A 23,023-nucleotide genomic window follows, 5' to 3' on the forward strand; every position below is an offset into this window, starting at 1 on the left:
ACATGCCCTCCTTTATTCAGATGTAAACCCTCTTGCATGTTTTTTGTACACTCTGGGGTCCCCTCCCAGGGGAAGCGCGCCCCAAAATCTCCAAAATTAGATGGGCAAACCTGACTGATTTTGATAGAAAACAACAGCAGCTCTACTCCAAACTGTCCCGGACGGCATGTCTTTTCCCTCAATCTCAAAGTCTCTGCACATTCAGTGTAACAAGAAAGATAATTTCCTGCCAGCTGAACCCTTTCTGCAGAATTACCACCTCAATATGGCTGCATTTCCCTATGACTCTATAGTATCCGGGGGTTTGGTTCCTGGTCAGGACCCCCAAAGCCAAACTCGTCTCAGAGAAGGGTTCAAACAAACTGTATTTCAAAGATTGAAAAAAACAGGAGTCCACCGTTTTTGTTGGGGGTTCATCAGTGGGCACCAGGTGGTCCGGCTCCTGGGGCTTGGCGAGGTCCAGCCCAAAAAATTAACAAGATGCACCTTGTGATCCTGCAACTTTTAGATGTGCCTTTGCTTCAACACTGACTCTGATAATCAGGTCATTAGCACAACCCTGGAGAACTTGACAGCATACCGAGGAGGTAATTCGGCCATTTCAATCCGGTTTGTTGGACCACACATAAAAGGTGCAAGACACCAGACCTCAAGGCCTGGATTTGAAGACCCGCTGCTCTACACAGGCCAACATGGCAGGGTCAACGTGATCGGGGCGCTATGGGAGTTGGGTGGCAGGAAAGGGCAGTTGTCAGTCTATCCATGTGTTTTCTATACCCGGTTGTCAGTGCAGAGTCACAGGGGAGATGGTGGCTATCTCAAGGGGCTATTTGGCAAAAGAACCAGGAAACACTCCGGCAACACAGAGACGCACAGGACAAACGGCCGGGAATGTTTTTTGGGCTGTAGGATGGAGAGAACCCAGGTGAAGGAGGAACATTCAGACTTGCTGGGTTCAAATCCAAAAACGTTCTTGCTGCAACGGACAGTAGCAAAGCAACAATGCTACCCACTGTGCCATTGGGGGGCTAATGTCAACTTTGCATTGCACTCTTTTTCTGAAAATATTTAAGATGCTTGGGATTCGTAGTTTTCTCAAAAATATTACTTAACTACGAATAATACTGGATCTAAGCTTATTAACTGCATTACACCCCAGAACATGAAATCACAATGTGTACTGTGATCATAAAACTGTGTAAGGTAACCAAAGGAAACGCCTCTCAGTTCAGTTTTAACACTGAACTAAAATCAGGAGAGGGATAAGCTTCCAGGCAGCATACAAAACAAAGCAGATGCATTAAAAACCTTTAAGCATGACATAAATAATGATAAAAACTTTGCAAGCAGTACTACAGGAAGAGATTATTGGAAGAGGTTTCATAAGAGTTAAGAGCAGAGTTTAAATCCCGTTTTAATTATGTGAATGAGCCATAAAAGACTTTCAACATTATTAAAATCTCTTCCTCATGAATTTATTTGGTGTCATTACATCTGTCTCACAACTCTGCACTTCTTATCATACTGCTATATGAGCACACACACACGCACACACACACACAATACGCTACATGTTCCAACTCAACGCAAATGTTAGCCATTTTCTGAGTTAGTGACGATGCATAAAGTCCCAGTTTGGAGCTTCAAGAAGAAGAGGTGATGTCCTTTTTTGTGAATGCTGACAAAACTGAGAACATTTTAGAGACCTATCTACATCTGTGTTTGCAACAATCTCTTCTAGCCGATGACAATTAACTGACCTTTATATTATTTCTGTAATCCAACTTATTATGGTGTATGTATACATTGTTCAAGTTTGAACGTGTGGATCATCAAACCAAAACAGAAGCACCGTGATCATCGGATAGACTCAGTAGAAATCTGTTTTGTTTTTGGCCCGTGGCCAGCTGTTTGGTGAATGTAAGCTGCTTTCAGGCAGATAATCCAACTACGACAGGAAGCTACAGAGATCTGCTTAAGTAAAAAAAAACAAATATAAAAAAAACAATAGTAATATAGCCAGGGGACATGGAAACATACAGTGCTATGAGAAACACTCACCCACCTTCTGATATTTTGCTTCTTTGTAACACTTGAGACTTTCAGATCTAGAACGAGTTTAGAGACCAAGATTTCTAAAGATGGTTTTCATCGGGGGACGATGTGGCACAGATAATGGAAACCTATGAACGGGTGAATATATGGAAAGTTCTCCTTTTGTCTCGTCAGTCCCAAAAAAGTTTGCCCAAACTCTTGGAGACCATCGAGATGCTTTTGACAAATATGAGATGGGCTTTCGTGTTCTTTATGCTCAGCTGTGGTTTTGGCCTCTGATCTCTCACAACAGATACCTTTTTTTCCCCTTCATTCTGTTTCTTATTGGTGAATGATGAACTCTGACCTTCCTTCAGTCAAGAGAAAAACTGCAGCGCTTAAGTCCTGTGCTCCTTTGTGACCTCCTGGACGAGTCACTGATGTGTAATTTTGGTAGGCAGGCCTCTCGTGGGAAAGTTCGCCCATGCTCCATGTTTTCTTTTCTCTCTAAGTGGTTGTTTTATCGCTGCAGCTGTCTCTCCAAGAACAAACCATGGGTTCTTTTCATCACCCTAAACCTTTACGCATTGTGGGTTTTTTTTTCTTTTTTTTTTTTCTGTTTCTGTGGCAGTTTGTCTGAGCAACATGCAGCGACTGCAGATTAGTTAGTAATGAGCTTATGCGGACCGATAACAAGAGGAAACACACAACTCTGTCTTCTTACACTTATTAAACGAATCAATCTGAAACTCACCTCCAGAGGCTTTAGCTCTTCTCACAGGACAGAATCTTGGTTTAATTAAATGGCTATTCAAAGATAACGTATGAAAATATTCACATAAACATGAACTTTACATGCATCAGCATGTAAGGAGATGGCTTTCCACCTCACAACACTTAGCTGTTACGTAATTGGACGGATAATCCCATTCTTCTGTTATTTGGCTTCTCCTATCTGAGGAGTAAAAGAACCCCAGAGAGTCACTCCTTCCAACTGCTGAACAAACTTTTTTTTTCCCTCCAATTTTCATCTAATAAGATCAGTAAAGCAACTATATGAGCTAATTAGCCTGTGTCAGCAAGCAAGTGGCAACAGGAGTCAGTGAAGACGTAACACAACCCCTTACAGCGGTAGTTAGAGTTTTAGGGCGCATTTAAGTCCATGAAAATAGATTAAGTCTTACTGTGTTCCCGCATTAAATCACAATGCCGTTCTTCCAGACTGCTAATAAGCAAAGCATCATTCACAGCTTAATGGACAACACAATCAAACCGAGCCAAAGCGTTAAAGCTGCAAGCTCGTTCTGCAAGATCTGCGGTATTTTTCCTAGGCGCAAGGAGGGTGATGGATATTCCTTTAGCAACGGCTTAATCAAATTAGCCTCTCCTCTAATTTTGCTTAATTGTGTGTGAAGATTTTTATTTCATTCTTTTGCTAATGTGTTTTGTTGCAAGCTATTTATTTGCCTATCAAAACATACATATATATTTTTTTCATTTAAAATAACAGCATGAATAATGAGGGTATCAAAACAAAAAAATATATAACAATGCTAATAAGCCTGGAACCATCTATAAAAGTCTGACCTGAGATAGAGCATGAAACTACAGGCTCACAAGGTCGGCCTTAATTAATTATAAGAAAAGCACTTTGATGGTGTTTGGGAGGTAATAAAAAAGTCATGAGGAGCATAAGAAAGCAAAATACTGGGGCCTGGACACACTAACCTATTAATAAGCACTGTTTAACAGATGCAAGGAGTAATTGTAATTCCATTCAGTCAGTCTACAAAGAAATAATTACAGCTGCATGTATAATGTAGAGAGCTCCAAATGTATTGTGATCTCCAAGACTCTGTTCTTGTCAATATATTCATCAGTGGAGGGAGCCTGGCCTCTATTAGCCTGCCAGAAGGATATTATATGGTGTGGTTCAATGTGACGCCATTCATCACTATTCAATTAACATGCTAATCTGATTGGTCGCAGCAGGCCTGGGCGGTTACAAAATTTATCAGCGGATCAAACGAAAAGATTGATCATCCGCAGAAAATTTCTGGGTGATCGTCAGGGACCGAGTGAGTAATAAGACGGGATTATTCAGCAACTTTGAACATTATGAGACTCATAATGTCTCATGAGTTTTGCTTGTGTTTGTTTCTTACGTGTTCAGGGTTAAAGAAAAAAAAATCAACTTGCCACACTTCAGTAAGAACTGATTAAGAGATGTAACTACACTGAAACAAGTTCACTCCTCTGTGTTGTGAGCGAGTACGTATTTATGGAAGTGCAGTCAGAGTATGATATGATATTTTCATATTCTCTCCCATATGTGCACATTGATTTTTTTATTTTATTTTAAGCACAAGTACAGTACGTTCCACACTATTACTGACATAGTATATATTTTGCTTTGTCGTAGCATTTACCTTTATAACTTAACATCCTGTTATCTTGTTCTTATTAAACTATTACATTGACTTAGTTGCGTCCTATTTTGAAATATAATAAAGCTCAATGGTTTTTGGATGGAGGCTTGTCACATATTAAATGTCCATCCATCCATCCATCCATCCATCCATCCATCCATCCATCCATCCATCCATCCATCCATCCATCCATCCATCCATCCATCCATCCATCCATCCATCCATCCATCCATTTTCTTTACACCCTTGTCCCTTAGTGGGGTCAGGAGGGTTGCTGGTGCCCATCTCCAGCTAACGTTCCGGGCGAGAGGCAGGGGTCACCCTGGACAGGTTGCCAGTCTGTCGCAGGGCAACACAGAGACACACAGGACAAACAACCATGCACACACACACACTGACACCTAGGGGCAATTTAGACAGACCAATTAACCTGACAGTCATGTTTTTGGACTGTTGGAGGAAACCGGAGTACCCGGAGAAAACCCACGCATGCACAGGGAGAACATGCAAACTCCATGCAGAAAGACTGAGGTGGGGAATCGAGCCCAGAACCTTCTTGCTGCAAGGCAACAGCTCTACCAACTGCGCCACTGTGCAGCCCATATATTAAATGTTCAACTTAATAAAATATCAGCATCTCTAACATGAATCTGAAAACATGCACTATGTACATACTGTTGAGTGAAATTCAGTGGAGACTCTTGCAAAAGTATTCACACCTCTTGAAAAAGGAACATAGCAGGCAGATTGTAACCTAATATTCCAATAATTTTCAATGCACTGTGCAATTTGGGCTGTAAAAACTCTTTGACTGGCTAGAAAGATTCAAATTTAAAAATATATATCCATCTGGGCTCTGCAGCAACATTAGAGAATGGAATTACAAGTGGCAACGTTTTGAAATCGGTAACTCTTCTCAAACTAAAGTGATCAGAGGTCGGCAAAACTCTCTGAACGATGACAGTGGGAGGAAATTTATGTCTATATATACTTTCGTCATTTGTCAGTGCAAATGACGAAAGTCTAACAGCACGCCTGCTTTAAAGCCCGTTCCTCTCCTGCTCTTTCATCTGTCAAAAATCTTTCGTTTGGGCAGCGATGAATGTGGGGGTTGCGTCGGCTGATGCACCAGACCCTTTCATCAAGAGAAGAAGGACCTATTTGCAGCCTGCATTTGGGTTGACAGGCTAATCAACTCCTTCTTGCAATGTCTTTGTTTAGAAGAAGAATGAGCTAAAAATGTCAAAACTGTCAAAACTAAATCAATTTAGGATGACAATCAGCTCCTCTAAACTTAAGGACATGGTTTTCAAACAGAATAAGGTAGCCTGCTTCCCCCAGGTCAAGGGTCAGTCTTTGACTTCAGCATACAAATTCAAGTTTCTTGCTGCCTCCTTCATAATTGATAGTAGGATGTAGTGGTAGATGGATACATAGGTACAGGGCTCATCTATAGTAAAGGTGTCTGTCATGGTGAAGAAAACCAAAGGAGCAAAGTTCTTGACTTGCAGGTCTCTCTCTTTTAGAACCACCATGTAATGTAATGAAATGGGGATCATGACTGCAGGAATGAGATTCCAGATACAAACGACTAAAATGAGGATCTTAGTAGCTTGGTGGGGACAGAAGTACACAACTTTAATAGCTTTTATAGATTTAAGAATGACCTGGGGGACGCAACAATAAGTTGACAACGGAAAGTGACAAAGTGTGAATAAATCTACTAGTTGGCGATTGTAATCCATCAATTTGTTGTTTTTCCCCAACCGCCAATAAAATTGAAGGAGAAAAAGGAAACAGACAGATGGAGAAAACAAACATCGCATTCACCATCAGCTCACACCTGCTCAGCTTTTCCACTGGCTACTGGCAACGTGCGTTTTCACTCGAGTCGGTCATCAGTTCATACACTCTGGTTAGATAAAGATGGACGGATGATTTTAAGACCATTTGTTGGTCGTGGTTTATCAGATTTCCTAGATGGCTCTTTAATTATCGCGTCCCTCTCGCTAAACAAGCTTCTCAAGCGTTAGAGTTGTTTCCTTTCCTTCTGCGACGATAGTCAAACAATGCAGACACTGTACTACACAGTCTGTGGAGTTTTCTTTAAGAATGTCGTCCTCTGTTCTCCAACATTGCATTGTTTACTAGAAAAGCTGCCAGAGGGGCCATACAGAAACAATGGGGGCCAGATATGGGACCTAAGCACCTCGCAGTACTGCGCCTTTACAGCAGTTCTGCATCTGTGCGTTCCCAGATCATGGCTTCTGTCTTTGTTAGCACAGCCTCATTCAACTAATAGCCAGTCCACACTCTCTGCAAAGCTCATAAAAATGTACCGAATGCAGTGGTGCATATTGAAATCAGCGAGCTCAGCATAAGACACGAAGATGTTTGACACCTTGTAACATCCATCAGGCCGTGTGCTGGAAATGTGGGGAGACTTTAATTAACTTTAAAAACAAACCAGCTTTTCTATTTGTCTTGTATGTTTTCGGATTTTTTTCCATTAATGTATTTAAGTATCTACGAAGGCTTCGCAAACTCTTTGCGGTTGTTTACAATGTGATGCACTTTAGCAGCAAAGAACATGATTTGCTTCACAAATGCAGGAGTCAGACAGGCCAGATGCCAAATCACACAGAATCCTCTTACACATTGAGAAAAAAAAATAAAAAAACAGCTTTGCAAACAACATTTCTACTGGCTGAAAATCATTTAACAAAATGTATTTATTGCATTTTTAAGGTGTTTGTTTTAGTTATGTTAGGACTTAATCACTGCAGTGCTTTTTTTTTTTTTTACTCTCCCCTAAAAGTGGAAAAGCTGGGAAAAGGCTTATGGCTTACTTTCCTGCCAATAAATGACAAGGCATTTTCTTATTCTTTCATCACATAGCCTGGTCTGCAGGAGCTCTGCTATGGCTGCAGATCCAGCCCCTGTTTATTGTCCTGTTTATAGAGGCGATGGCTTTCAAATGAGATTGTACCACAATGAATCAGATATATGCACATGCCCCCTGACCTTTTCCATTTGAAGTGGCCGAGTCGAGTCACTAGTCTTTTTGTTTTGGTCTGATTCTGAGCTCGAAGCAGATTTTCATTTATTTCTATGACGTATTTCCACACGGGCAGCTGGCAGCTAAAAGCCCTGAGCTGAAACAAAAAGATTTAAAGATAATCTCACTAACATGGCTTTACCCCATGGTGTGTTGATATATAGACATTTGTTAGAGGACTAGTTAATGTGGGGTGAAAGCAATTAGTGTCTTATCTTGAGCGTACAGGAGTGAACCTGATTAAAGCAAAAAAAAAAAACAAAAAAAAACAAAGAGGAATCTCAATATCCAAACACAAAAAATGGCAAGAATTTAAAATGGAGACAATTTGAGTGTGTCAGTCCTTAGTCACAAAATGAAGGACTTCTGTTCTGTTTTGATTTGTGCTTTGAAGAGTTAGATTTATGGTTAGCAACTTGACTTTCATGAACAAAATTTCGCTGCTGTGATCAGGGGGATGAAAGCAAAGCAGTTGGTAGGCGATAAACCACAGCGCCATTTATTCGGCACTGATTGGTGGTACCCCAAAGAGCAGAGATGAGGAAGACTGTAGATTAGTTTCTGTTGTAGTGCATAAGGTAATGTGTGTATTAAAGTATATTTGGTATCAGCCATTAAAACTGAAAATAAGAATTGTTTTTGAATCGTGATCTCTGGTGTTTGTGGATTTTAGCTATTTGCGGATAGCAGTGCTTCCAATCCCCACAAATAAGAGGGGGTCACTGTACACATATTAAATACAGATTTAGGATATAATTTCCTAATAATGGAGAAAAACAAAAGTATTCTATTTCTATGTAGTATTACGTAGAAAATTTGAAAAACTTAAACAGAGGGATGTTAACATTACAACATTTCCAAAACAGACATTTTTCTAAGCAAAATCAAGTCTTGCCTTGATTACTTCTCAAATCTGACAAAAAAGGGATCCATCAGATGTTTTATCACTTTTCTGTGATAAAATCACAGAAAAGTGATGTTCTGTGATTTTATCATCAGTAAGAATCGGGCAAAAGACTTGGGAATTTTCAAGGAAAACAAAATTAGACTTGATTTGGATTTTTGGGGAAAAGAAGTAAGATTTGTTTTAGATTTGGGGCAAAAAAACTTGAGACTTTCCTCTGACTTTCTCCGACAATGGTGGATGTTGTAATATGTTACTCCATCTTTGGCATTCATGATCTTTTGTTGGCGTGTCTCACTCTGTGCTTGCGCTTCTCCTTCATGATATCCTTGGTGTCCTCTGAGACTTTGAGTCAAGCGCATCAAAAACTAAAGAACTTGGATTTCAGGCAAAACACTTGAAATTTCACTTTGGTTTGGGGTTGAAGGCTTGAGATTTGACTTGGACTTGTAGAAGCAAGATAGAAGTTGTAAAATGTGGATGGACAAAACAGTGTGGGGAAAAAAACAGACATTTTGTACTGATTTTAACCATTTTGACTATCCTTTGCTTTACTTCAAGAAAACTTCTCTACCTGTCAGCCGGTTTTATTGTTAAAGGCCTTCAGAAAAGAAATAAACGACAGACAATTGACAATTATTTTCTGAATTATTGTAATCCAAAAACTTTAAACTGTGGTGTGCCGCTGTGATTTGTCACATCTATTAGAGTCCTTGACAGATGATAGTCGGTAAGCTTTTCTCTTCAATGTTCAAACTCTGACCTCACATAAAGCATAGTAATAAATCCCACTGTTTTCAACAGCGGAAACCTCAACTTCCATGTAGAAAAAAAAAAAAAAGATTGTTGTCTTTTCACAAAAATCCAGCTTTGGTTTCCTCAGGCTGCCTGGATCCGTGTTGGCCTTTTGGTCTTCACTTTGTATCACAAGAAGTAATTGCCTCTTGTATTGTCCCTGTTGTCCATCAGCATGCATAATGAAGCGTAATGGTAGATAGTTTGCTGATGCATTGCCTCTTAAAGCCAAGGCAAACTAATCCAATCCCACTAGTTCATGCAACATTTACAGTGTTCTGTGTTGGCATAATAAGATGCTCACACCTCTTGCTGCACTCGAGCAAACACTTCTGCAGACAAGAGCTCGAGCGAATGCACTCCAGCACAAACGCAAACACACATCGACTGTAGAGCTGCTGAAGGCGGACGGGTTTTATTTCCCATTAAACCCGTTTCCAATAAAACATTTTTCAAGAGAGGGCACATCATCAAACAAGACGCACACAGAAGAGCTGCAGTGATTCTGGGGTTGGCGCAAACATCTGAGACTTTCAGACGTTCTTCTTTTCAGTTCTCTTTGATTCTCCATCCTCCATTTGTTTGTCTGTCTGTCGCTTTTGGTTTGTGTTTTTGTTTGCGTATGTGAGCAAAGCAGACTGTAAAAGGTAAACAAGAAATCAATTAAATCGAGCCATCCCTGCTTCAAAAGCCACGCAATTAGTCCGTGAGATTTAAATGTGATGTGTGGCACATAGGCGCAGCAGTGCATTGTTTTTCTGCACATAAACGTTGCACAGAATAACAAAAGTACGTTCTTCCCCTTAAGTTGTTCATATTTTGTCACACTGCAACCACATGTACTTGAATTCCTCTTCACTCTGGTTCTCATAAACAAAATCTAGTTCAACCTTCTGCCTTCAAAGTATTAACAACTAGATATTTTTGCTGTAACGGCATTGGAGATCAAAATTGTATCAAGAACAATTAGCAAAGCAGAAATGTCAAGGATGAAGTTGTGAAGAAATGTAAAGACCTGCTTGCCAGCTTATAAAACAATAACTCAAGCTTTGAACATTTCACAGAGCCTCATCCAAAAATGGAGCGAGTATGGCATATCTATCTTCAGACCTACAGAGACCAGGTGTAGAGAGCATTAATTAGAGAAGGAGCCAATCTCTGGATGAGCTGTAGACATGTTCATCTGAAGGTGTCTCAGAAATCTGACCCTTGTGAAAAATGGTGGAAAATAAAGCCAGCATAGAAAGAGAACCATTAAAACCAAGCAATCAGCAAAAAGCTACACGAGGGATGCAGCAAACCTGCGGAGACCCAAATGTGGTGTTCGAAACGTTATGTCGAGCAAGAAATGCTATGCTTGGACGAAATCCAACACTGTAAAATGACCTTAAATACACTGTTTCCACAGTTAACAATTCAATCAATCAAAAAGAAACGCTTTTGATTCAGGCGCAGTACTAAAGAAAAATAAAGTGCAAGTGTTCAGACCAGACTCTTATACCATCTTATAACAGAAGAAATCTCTTAATAACTGAAGCTCTCTGTTCTGCAGTAAAGGGTAAGGAGCTTGTTGCTCTTCTGGGTGTCGTGTAGAGGGTTCCTGGTGTTACATCAGATCCCCTCCATGTCTCTCCAGCACAGCTCCCACTGAGTCCATCCCCCTCCTCGTCACAGGAACACTCTTCCTAATCAGCTTACCCAGCTGGTTTCTGTACCTCAGGGTCTCACTGCCCCCCCCCCTTAAGCGGCAGCATGGTGCTGTGGTGATAATGTCATTCACTAGAACAGGGGAGTTGATTATAGTTGATGTTCAAGCAGGACAACTACACTAAACACAAAACCAGAGCTGCAGGAAAAAAAAAAAGTGATCTAGTCAAAGTCTAGACTTAAATCTTATCGAGAATCAGTACTTAAAAACCGCTCTCCACACAATGCAATCCGACAAAATGTATCCTTTTCCTTCCACCTCAAAGTTTTACACGATTTGCGTCGATCACAGAAAACGCAAACGAGAAACGGTGAAGCTTGACGCCGCGTGGCGCTGTGTGAAGTCTTTCCGAGCGGCATGCAGCTTCCCAAAAGATGAACCTCTGGTGTATTTTAGGAATTGAGACATCCTTCATTACGTGCTGCGATCAATTTCCAGATCTCGTGGACAGAGGGGAGCGGAGACGAGGAGGCACGCTCTCAGGCAAACTGCACGCAGTTGCCGCACAACTGAAATCCATCCTGAGAAACATTTCATTAGGAGGCATCCCTCATAAATCTGTCAATATTAATTTTGCATTATAAGGTTTAGGCACCCACATAATGAGCTCAAAAGCCACTTGCACCACAATATGCTTTGCCCAGACAATGACCTGCAGGCATCTTTGGCAGTAACTTCTCCCTTAATTGCCAGGTTAGCCTGACAAATGAAAAAAAGAAAAAAACAAAAAAAAGGCGATGCCTTTGTAGAACGCAGTGGCTCAGCCCTGCAAACGATGCAGGAGGAGTGAAGAATGTTTAGAGTTTTGGTTTGATGTAAAAAAAAAGATATGTTTAGATAAAGTTTTGTTGCACTGTTCCACATGGTCCACATGTGCCGCAAAGGTTATTAAACCACCCCGTGTAAATGCGTCCAGCCTACCCAGTGAGATATATTTCAGTGTAGACGTGTGCCAGAGTGGCAAATTATTCCTGCTCAGAAGAAAAAATAAAATAAAATTGTGCAAATAATGTTGACGTGAAATATGAAGCTCAGCATATGGTTTGAGTGGGCTACTAGCCCCCTGACTACTTTATGCTTGATTTATTTTGTTATAAATGTCTAAACATGCTGCAACAACCCAGGTTTTTATTGTTTCATTATAATGTATTCATGAGATTTGGCAATTTCTCTCGAAGGTTTCTTGTTCAGTGTGTTGCACGGCAGCCTTGTGGGCGGCGGGTGAACTGCATTTCTGGACAAAGCGTTTGAAAGAAATGCTGCAAAGAGCCTAAAGACGTACGGCGCTTAAAACTCAATAAACTGCCTCGAGTGAGTGTGTCACTTGAGTCACTGTCAGCAAAGTCAGAAACGTATTTAAACACCGAGTGAGAATACTGCAGCCGTGCTGCTGCGTGTTTTTGTTTGCCGTGCTCTACAGGGAAGCAGATGCATGTTATAGAAAGAACACCTCTCGCAAAATGTGTTGAAATATGTTACTTGAATCGACTAATCTATTGTTAAAAATAATGCCGGGGCGCACAATGCTCTCAATATATAATGGCCCCTACTATCTGGTGACTCATGCTGCATGGCAGCACTGCACCAAGAAAGAAAATGGAGCAATTTTCTTTTGTACCGTTTTTTTTCTCCCCCCTTTCACTCTGTAATCAAACACCGAAAGAGAAAATAACCTTAAAAAATGTTTTTAAATCACTTCCCCCTAATTGCATTTGATTTGCATATGACTCCTATAGTTCTGGAATATTATCATGAATTAACAACGACACAGGAAAATGAAAGTGCATGCATTGCTTGCATTATTAAATCGAACGGTCCATGATAAACTTAAAATAATAATAATTAAAAAAAAATTCAGTAGCTGTTCCTTCATGCAACTGCTTAGCAACAAGACACGCTCTTTATTTTTATGCTTAAACATGCTACAATAATATAAATCGCAGTTATTATTAGGGTCATAACATTCAGCATGCAAGATACAACAATGTGTGTCCAAGAGAACAAGACTTTAGCTGTGCTTGGGAATAGGAATGGTGGAGAATGAGCTTTTTATGATAACCTTGAGAAACACGACGTAATTAATATTATTTCAAACAGAGGAGCGACAATTATTACAACTACTGGTGCTAAAATAAGAAAGGAGTTAAAAAGTGTTATTAAATGAGGATGGTGGCCGTGGCTCCCTTTGTTTCTAAACTCAAACTGTCTGTGGGTTTTTGTTCCGGCATGTTTGAGGAGGTAAGTGTGCAATAAAACTCTGATATGGATCAAAAAAGTGACTTCGTCTAAAAAGCTTTTGTCTTGGTTTGGTTAAAGTAAACTCTGATGCGGTTACAACGCCTTCTATGTGAATGTCTTCTATATGAATGTCTTCTATGTGAATGTCTTCTATATGAATGTCTTCTATGTGAATGTCTTATATGTGAATGTCTTATATGTGAATGTCTTCTATGTCAATGCCGTTGCTTTTGGCACGGTCTCCAAAAGCGGGAAGCGGACAACAGCGCGGGACATTCAGTTTTGTCTTCACGCATTTTAACATTTCGATTTGTGCAAAATGTATATATGCACTCATGCAAAGTAAGAATCGCTCATTGTCATTAATAATTGTTGTTCAGCAAATTCAAAATACCCTAATACATGTCAAAAAGTTACCAGAAACCCAGGACAACTAGATCTTTTCCTGTTTGGTGCCACCAGGCATCAGGATTTTAAAACTTTATGAGATTTTGTGAGGACACAGAGTATATTTCATAAAAGATGTTTGACGAAGGCTAATCTAGTCCACCGTATACTTTATTAGACTTTGAGAAGAATATTAAACATTGTCATCTATTGACCGAAGTCCTCCACCTTCTACCTGCAGAACACCGTCACAATGAACAACTGAATCCCTTTGAGAGGGAAAAAATGAAGCAGTTCTCCCCTCTCGGGTCATATTCCTCCCTTTTAATTTGATCCGAAAAAATGATCACTCGTCAGAAGCAGAGGAGGTCAGACACACGTAACGGGAATCAGTGCATGTGTGACAGAGACATGAAAGCCGCAGACACATAAAAATACTCAGAACATTTTAGGAGTTTGAGGGAGAAGCCACGTCTTTCAGTTCTTGATTGGCAGCTGGTTATTAAGACAGTGGTGGTCAAATTAAATCTGGAAACGTTAAATTAAAAGTAGCATATCGGCACGGAAATATCACAAGAAGCGATCCCCAGCTGAGCATTCACAAAGCAATAAATTGCCTGGATGATTGGTTATTAAAAAAATATATATGAGAAATTAGCTTTCAATAATATCCATCACAGCATGCAGCTTTCTGACATAGTGACAAAGTGAATTTGAGAAAATCAAACTGCTATTTGAAATTTTAAAAAGTAATTTTTTTTAAATATTGAATATCAATTTGAAAACGAATGTTTCTGAGAATTTTTATAACACATTTCACCAGTCGTTGAGCTCCTTCTGCCTTCACGGCTCCGGCCAACGACGTCCTGGGCGAGAAAGCGTGTTCAACATGGACGATAGTGATCCCGTGAATGCACAGATCAAGGTCTCCTCGTTCCGGTGATTAAGCATCCTAACAAACGCATGTTGGAGGACGGGCCTTATCACCCAGGTCCACACAGAGCTCTTTCCATATCTATCACTCTCAGATGGCCAACCTGCGCCTGCCATGTGCTGCAGGCTGCAAAATAAAAACACCACAGGCGTCGCCTCGGCGCTCCGCTTGGCTTGTTCTTTACTTTTCTTTCGGCCTCCCCCGTCATGAAACAAATCATTTCACAGCTTTGGAGGAAAAAAAACAAAAGTTTGAAATGCCTTATCACTCCTGGACAACTAGCTGGTGATTAAATGAAAATATATAAAAAAGAAAGAGAGGGAAAAAAGAGCTCTGAGGATTTCTGCCGTTTGCTTGACAAACCTGTTTACCTTGCTTCCAATTAAAATTCTCGAGCACTTCAATGTGTTTTTGTTTTTGTTTTTCCAGGGGCATTCCTTCGCGAGCAAAAAGAAAAGAAACTCCACCAGAAGCATTTGTGCAGCTTGAAATGAGCAACACATTTTCATTTTGCCTAATCTTTAGACGTTGTTCGTCTTTGGAGGAAAACACTCGCGTTTAGAACAATTTCCGTTTTCAAGCAAAAAGCTCCAAATTGATTTGCCACCTGGTCTGAGTCTTTTCCCCAGTTAACTAATATTAAACTTATTATGCAAATAAATTAGAGGTGGGACTCGATTGAAATGTTTAATTGAGTTAATCGCAAGGTGTACCATTAATTAATTGCAATTAATCACATTTTAATGGAAAACATGGAGAAAATTATTTTCAATTCGAAAAGGCTTTTCGCTGCTACATGCTACATCGAATCCACGAGATATTTATTATTTTTAATATTTATTTAGATTATTCAACCATCAGATTTCAAGTTTAGTTTTAATATGTGATGTAAGCAAGTTCAATAGCTGAAGAATGCATATGGAAAAAGTTATGACCTTAGCATTTACATAAAGCAAATAAATGACGTTTTTGGGTTCATCTGAGTGAAAATTCTCTCCAAACGAGATTTTAAAATGAAAACCTCATCAAAAACAAATGTACCATACTACAACTTTGGCTGTGGATTTTTTATTTATTTATTTTTTCCATTTTGAAACTAATAACACAAGTATAATCATCTGATGCAAGTTGTGTTTGTATGTTGCAACTTCACATTAGGTATACTTTTGCAACAGAAAGGTAATTACTGATCACTTTAACATCAAGTATATATATATATATATATATATATATATATATATATATATATATATATATATATATATATATATATATATATATATATATATATATATTTTACTTGGCTGTTTTTGAAATTTATGAAAAATAGACTGAACATGTCACCGAGAACAAATATTCTGTCACCGGAATCGATGGAGAGTTTTAACAGGTGACACTGAGGAGAACGACAGAAGAGAGAGAAAAGAGATTTCTGGATGCTCCTGCTGGTTTCTTGATTGATGACGGGAACTTTCTTTTTTATTTTTTTTAAGCTTTCGTCTAGAAAATGTCTATAATTTAGGGAAATTGTGAAGAAACGACAAAGGGTAGAATGACACAGAGTTTGAAAGGTACAGGCTGACTTAAAGATAAAGAAAAAAAAGAGAAGGCCCCTTACCTCAGAGTGAACGTCTCCACGGTGGAGTAGGGCGACACGCTGATAAAGGCAGACACGGTCTCCCTCTGCCTCATGGGCATGGCCGGGACCATGACCATGAAGTTATCATCCAGCCAGTGCTCTTTCAGAGGCGGCTCCTTGGGGTTCTTGTAAAGCCTCACGCCACCGATCCTCCTCAGCGGGGTGGAGGTGTAGGTACCAAACAGCCCTTCTTGATTGGAGCGGATGAAGCTGTCCTTTCTGGACTCCTCAGAGTGGCACTCTCCTGCTTCTGTGGACCGCAGCAGATAGTAGAGCTCCACCGGGGTGCCCTCGGACACTTCTGCGTTCCTCTGCCGCCCCGGCACCACGCTGGGGGGGCTGAACCAACCGGCCAGCGGCTCCAGCTCGGCCACACACAGCCCGAGCTCCCCTTTGAGCTGGCAGGCGCCGCGGACCTCCTGGGTCTCGTGGAAAGCGAACATGTGCACGCAGGGCAGCTTGTCGATGGTGCTGTAGTCGTCCCAGTCCCTGCCGGCGATGTAAAACAGCACCTGGACTTTGGGCTTGGCTAAATGAATTTGCGTGTTCATGATGAAGGTCTGTACCTTCCAGTTGAAGGTGAATAGCGAAGAGGCAGGGAATGTCCCGGGACTCTGCAGGAGCTCCAGAGGGACAGGCTGCTCCACTGAGAGAGGCCCGTAGCTGGCGTTCACCGACGGCAGGTTTCTGGTGTGGTAGACGAAGAAAGCCTCAGTCCGCGAGGTCAGGCTAGAGTTCCTCATGAAGTCCTGGTTGGCTTCCTTGAGGAAAAAACCCAACTCTGTGTTTAGCAGCTGATAGTTGACAGGCAGGTATGTGGGGAAGGAGGAGTATCTCTGCAAGGCCTCCAGGACTCGACAGTCTGCCCCTGGAAGTAAGAGGAGAAAAAAACCGGGTTAGGATCGGCTCACTTCAACATCGCCGTCTCTGGCAAGCCCTGCACAAAACGTCTTAGGTGGAATGTTGAGGACGAGGGGAGAGCTTGCAGCAAAAAATGTTTTTGTTATCCATTTCATAAACTAAATATGAGCCTAAATAAAAGATAGTCTTATAATATTTGTCAATAATAGTCCTGAATATTCGAAAGCTTTGTGTTTTCCTGAAAGAGGTTCCAGCGCAAACATTAATACTCTGAGATTTCATTGCCTCTGAATGAACGGTAAATTGCTTCAGCACATCAATTTCTCAAACTGAGCCAAAGAAATAAAAAAAGGTGTGTTTTTATCAGTTCCAATAAGGAGTTTTCAAAATAGGTGCGCGAATGAATTGATAAAAGCAACACTCTGTATCTTTCACAATGCGCTGTGTACATTTTTTTTAATCATTTAAAATCTGTGCAACTCCTTTATGCCTTGACAATAACAGGATCAATGCTTTTTGTACCAGAGTGATTTATGGATATAATTTACATCTAAAGAGGCCAGAGAAACAAATATACAAGACTCTGGAAAGTTGAAGTTGTGCATGAGGAGTTTTCGTCCTGTAGTCCTTCGCTTTTCCACTTGTCCAGGATTGTTGTCTCATCTTGCTGGACAGTAAATCCTCACCCCACTCTAAATGATACTGCTGCCTTTAACAGATTTTCTTCCAAACCAGCCTTTTGTTTAAGGCTTTCCTATCATCACTTATCACAATGCATTCACACAGCATAATGCCCTGTTTTCTGTAACACAAAGCGTTGTGAATGGCGACCAAAAAAGTTTAAAGTTGGCCTCATCTGGCTAATGTTTGCCGTGTCTCCTGCATGGCTTGTGGTAAATTGTAAATAGCACTAATTGCTTTATTTGGTTAATTCTCCACAGTGGCTGGATTTGTGGATTACCCAAATAAAATAAAACATTGTTTAACCAAGAATAATGACAAGTTATCGGTATTTGTACACGGATCATATTATATCTCACAAAGAGCTCAATTAAATGTCCTCCCCATGTATAAAAGACACACACACACACACACACACATATATATATAACCCTGCTTCAGACTTTCTCACAACCTCGTCCCTGACCCGTCTGGTGTGTGGTCCTTGGTCTTCATTGATGCTGTTTGTTCACCAGTTTTCTCCAACAAATCTCCTAGGACTTTTACAGAAAAGCTGGATTTACGCAAGCAAGGTAAATCTCACACAAGTGGACTCTATTTGACTGTCCAAGCCGACTTCTGACGACTTTATTTGGGCGTATCAGAGTAAAGAGTCAAACTTCATATTCTCTCTTTTGCCACATAATTATTCACTGTTTGTGTTAGTCCATTGCATGAAATCACAATAAAAGATGAGGAGGTTTGTGTTTGTAATGAGACCAAAATGTAAAAATAAAATGAGATAAAATTCTGACTACTTGACAGTCCGATTTGTCGACATTGAAGCCACCGCAGGGTCACGCTCCGGTACACACGCACAGATTTCCCCTGTTTATTTTCCTACCTTTTGCACTACTGGCTGAGAAACCTTACATCAAAGTTGACGTGAAGATGGTTTTAATCTCTTTAAGAGCGGAATTTGACCTTCTTCTCACAATCAATCCTCAATTTGATTACACTCCCGTCAGCGGACTCCCGTCTCCGTACTAGCAAGCTGGAGTGTTTCCCTCTAGCGATCGTCCCTGTAAATCAATGTCCAAACAGGTAAGAAATGTGTCATGAATTTTCTGATTCATGGTGCTCCTCCAGACCTCTGTACTGCTGCTGCCCCGGTGAGAGATGCATAGGGAACCAGCTGAGCCTCAGGTTTTGAGCATATTTGGACCAAATTCAAATCCAAATCACTGGAGTGCCTCTGGGTACAGATCTAGCTCTTCTGAGGAGCTGAACAATGCAGGGTGATTTGTATTTTTTCCTGAACAAGCAGGGGCTTTGTGTCAATTGTTGGCATTGTTTCAGCCAAGACATTACAGTGAGGCTAAATGAAAAGCTCTACAGCAGTCAGTAGTCAGGAAGAAATCCATCCTGCGGTTTTGGAAGCTGTACCATTAAATTAAATCCAATGAAAAGGTTCTCATGTCTCAATTATGGGAGAAGGAAAAACTTCTCTTGATAGAGTTCAGTTTGTTTTGTTTGTTTTTTTTGTTTTTTCCAAACCGAAGTGCAATTTATTGCAATCAACTTGAAAAACACGTCTCATTGTCAAAGCGCAGAGAATGTATGTTAAATGATCTATTCTTTTTAGACGCTGAAACTTTGTTTAACTGATTTCCACATTTCACCGCGTGCGCCGCAACATCAACAGACTAAACACACGAACCAAGCACAAAAGTAGCAGTAGAAGCCGTGACAGCTGAGGGGGGAAACATTGATCATCTTTCCAGCGAGCATCGTTGTGCTGGTGAAATTTGGGTTTTGTCATCTACGTGGATGTCACTCTGACATATCTGCATTGTTGAACATTAAAGACCTGCAACATGCAATTATCCAATTTCTTTGAAATGTGTTTGAAAGTGTGAGCGAAGGTGACAAAAACAAGCATTTTGCCTCACATAAACACCACTTCTACAAAAGGAAGTCTTCAATAAAAAAAAATAAAAAATCTTGGCTTGAGTGGGAGCTTGAGCTGTTTTTCAATAAATCTTTACACATTTCGCAAGTGGTCACGACCCATCCGTCATCTATGCACACCTGTCCTTGGTGCCTGTCTCCAGCAGTCGTTGGGTGAGAGCCTGTTTGCATATTTAATGTCAATTTGGAGAGATGAATAAATCTAACTTCATGTTTTTGGACTGTGAGCGGCAGTGCCAAAGGTCCACACATCCAAATAACACCCTGCCCGTACAGCACCAAGTGACTGGGGTGGGGGTACCATTAAATCTTGCCTGTGAAAAATTATTAGAACTAACCATAACATTATATTTAAATATAAATGTGTGAGGCATTTTAATAGGATAAAGGCTAAGCAAAATGAAAGTAAAAAAGAAAAAAATGGTTGAGAAAGATGAATCTCCTCCTCCAGTCTTCTCTCCCACTGGTTCGCTCTGTGCTGTAATCTCAGACAGACACCTGAATGTGAACGCAACCTCAAAAAGAGTCGGGGCAGAAAAGAGAAAAATGAGAGGAAACGGGAAGACTCATTCACACGTCACTCGCCCTTGTCCAACTTTAATTAAACCAGTCCGTACCAGTACAAAAACTCCACCTGGCTGGCATGTGACTCTAAGTGGAGTGACTCTGTGTCCGGTACTGATCCAGCCATGGCCCGTCCATCTGGTCCTCCAAGAGTCGCTCTCTTATTTCATCATCCCATAAAACCCATGAAAAATCTGTCTTCTGACATTTCTTGGCTCGGCTTCCGCTTTATGCTTCTAGGTTTCAGCTTTCCTTACCTTCCCTATTTCTCTGAGCTCTGAACATCTTGAACTTTTAAGTACCCCAGGTAGCTACAGTTATGAAAAACATACAAAACTGGGAGATAATGAGCTCCTGGTAGCTTCGACCTACAGTATATTCTTTTCCAGTTCTTGACACTGAGTCACATGTCTTTCCCCCCTCTCAACTCCCAGCATGTTTCATGCAACGCTGTTGACTATTTGCAACAAAAATGTTTTATGTTTCTGTGACCATGCCCAGATATCTAAGCCAGCGGTCCTCAAATCCAGGCCTGAAGTTCCTGTGTCCTGCAGCTTTTAAATGAGCCCCAGGTTCAACACAATCAAACGGCTGAATCCCCTCCTCGGTGTGCAGTCAGGTTTCTCCAGAGTCGCGCTAATGACCTGATTTTTTGACACAGGTGTGTTGAAGCAGAGACACATCTAAAGGGACACCGGCCCTTGAGGCCTGGATTTATGGATTCGCGATCTAAGCAATTTCAAGAGTGCTGCATCCCTCTGAGAGACCTTTTGGCAACTTTTGGACTTTTCAGAGTCAGTTAAATATATATAAATATAAATATAGCCTCAAGAAAAAAAGCTGCTTAACAACTACGCACACCTTGATAAAGGGTGTTGACCTCCTCAGGCCTCATCATTCAGATACACATCACCTGCAATGCATAAATCCATTAAAACATTCAAGTTTCTCCAGCCTAAAACCTTATGATGCGGTTAAAATACTTGCTTGCCTAGAAACTGCAGTGTAGTTGTGTGTGATAGCATGAGGAGAAACTTATTTTCTTTCTATAAATGTCAAAGGAACGTTGCCTCTTGTTACTGCAGCTCCCAATGGTGCGAGACCTCTGAAACTGTAACCTGCCCTATCGTGATAAAAGATACAAAGGCAACTACTTTGTTTAATCCTCTCTTGCTAACTTGTCACTGACTGGCTTCTACAATCTGCCTCCACATGTGAAGAAAAATGCCGAAGTTCAAAGCAGCCATCAGAAAAGGAGGAGGAAGGGGACTGGAGTGAGTCTGAACGTGCGATTGTTGTCGGTGTCAACAAGCTGCTTTGAGTATTTAAAAAAAAATAAAAAAGAAACTATCTAGTGAGCAGATAGTTTCTTTTGTATGGATGAAAATATCTTGTTGTCTGATGTCAGAGGAAAATGTGCAGACTGATACAAGATGATAGAAATGTCACGATCTTTGAGACGTTTTTGACATTTTTGGGACGTTTTGTGTTTTGCTTTATTTTTAGAGTTTTCCCTCTTGGCTTCCCAAATTTAGTTAATTTTTTGGTTTTAAGACTTGCCATGCTTTCGGTTCTGTAATATTTAGCATGTTTTTAACATTCCTCCTCTCTCCCTCGTTTCTTGTGAATTCATTTAATGACGGCGGTGTCACCGTCGGTGGTATTTTGAGGTCCTGTGTAGGCCAGCGTTGGCATTCTGATGGTGTTTACTATGTTTTATTAGAGATTGTTTAGTTTGTTCCTTGTGTGTTATGACAGCTGTCAAAAGTTACTGCTTTAAATGTATGTAAATTTGAGAGAGCAGGTGCTTCTAGGTGACTGGAAGAGCTAGGCTGCTCACCTAAGAGGAGGTGATGCTGCTGTGGGGCACCCATCATTCATCTTCTACTCACTCCAACTATCTACGCTTTACCTGTAGAGGGCCTCTGTCAACATTGTACATTCAATATTGTTCATTTTTGGCTCAAGTTTTTCTCTGGTTTAATTTAGTAAGGTGGGTAAGTTACTTTAATTTGCTTTATTTATTTTTGAAATGCATGAGGATTTAGCAGATATTTCCCTTTTGTTTGTTGTTGTGACATGAAGTTACACTCAACTCCTTCTCAGTACTGAAATCTGAAAAGAAAAGTGTACTTTTACATACAAATCATTGTAAAATAAAATGATACAACTGTATTTTGAGACTGGTTGAGGACGGATCAACTTTATGTCCCGACTACCTTTAAACTGGCCATAACACCTGATTTAGCCACTACCCTCCCTCAGTGTCTCAGCTGTCTCCCATCTGTTCACCACTCGCCCGTATAGCATTCTAGTGCATCCCTAGGGATGCACCAATTTATCCGCCAGCCGATTTCTCTAATTTTGGGAAATCGGTGATCGGCCGATTTTTACATGCAAAGCCGATCTCATCCACCGATTTTGTCTACCTCGGCAAAGGTATTTAAATCAACTGTTATCTTCTGTGAGAGAGGTTTGACTAGTAGACCGGCCCACCAGTTCAGGTCTATAGTTAACAGTAGTCATCCCACTGTTGGCAACTCATCAACATTCTTACTACATTTAGCAACATTTTAGACAAAAAAAAATTGGTATCGGCCAAAATCAGAATCGGCAGGTCAGGATTTTTAATAGATTGGTAATCGGTGATGGGCCAGAAAACGGCAATCGGTGCACTCTCTGGTTTAAACGCCTCTTGGTTTTCTCAGTCTGTCTAATGTTTCCTTCTTCCTCATGCTCCTCCCGTGAATTATTACTTTGGATTTCCTTTTGTCTCTAGTTTATTGAAAGGTTTTGATTTTTCAAGTTCAAGTAACAGTTTATTTGTTCAATGAACTACTT

The 23,023-nt window shown here is 40.6% G+C and overlaps 1 protein-coding gene across 1 annotated transcript in view; it reads right to left on the bottom strand.

Moving 5' to 3' along the window:
- LOC103470631 (transmembrane protein 132C) overlaps nucleotides 1-23,023 on the bottom strand; it is a 163,416-nt gene that overhangs the window by 107,801 nt on the left and 32,592 nt on the right. Inside the window, exon 2 of the mRNA XM_081610519.1 lies at nucleotides 16,106-16,994. Coding sequence (XP_081466645.1) covers nucleotides 16,106-16,994 — 889 coding nt within the window. The remainder of the gene's footprint in view (nucleotides 1-16,105; nucleotides 16,995-23,023) is intronic.

Source organism: Poecilia reticulata, chromosome 9 (genome assembly GCF_904066995.2).
Source record: "Poecilia reticulata chromosome 9, P_reticulata-male-v2, whole genome shotgun sequence".
NCBI lineage: Eukaryota > Metazoa > Chordata > Actinopteri > Cyprinodontiformes > Poeciliidae > Poecilia > Poecilia reticulata.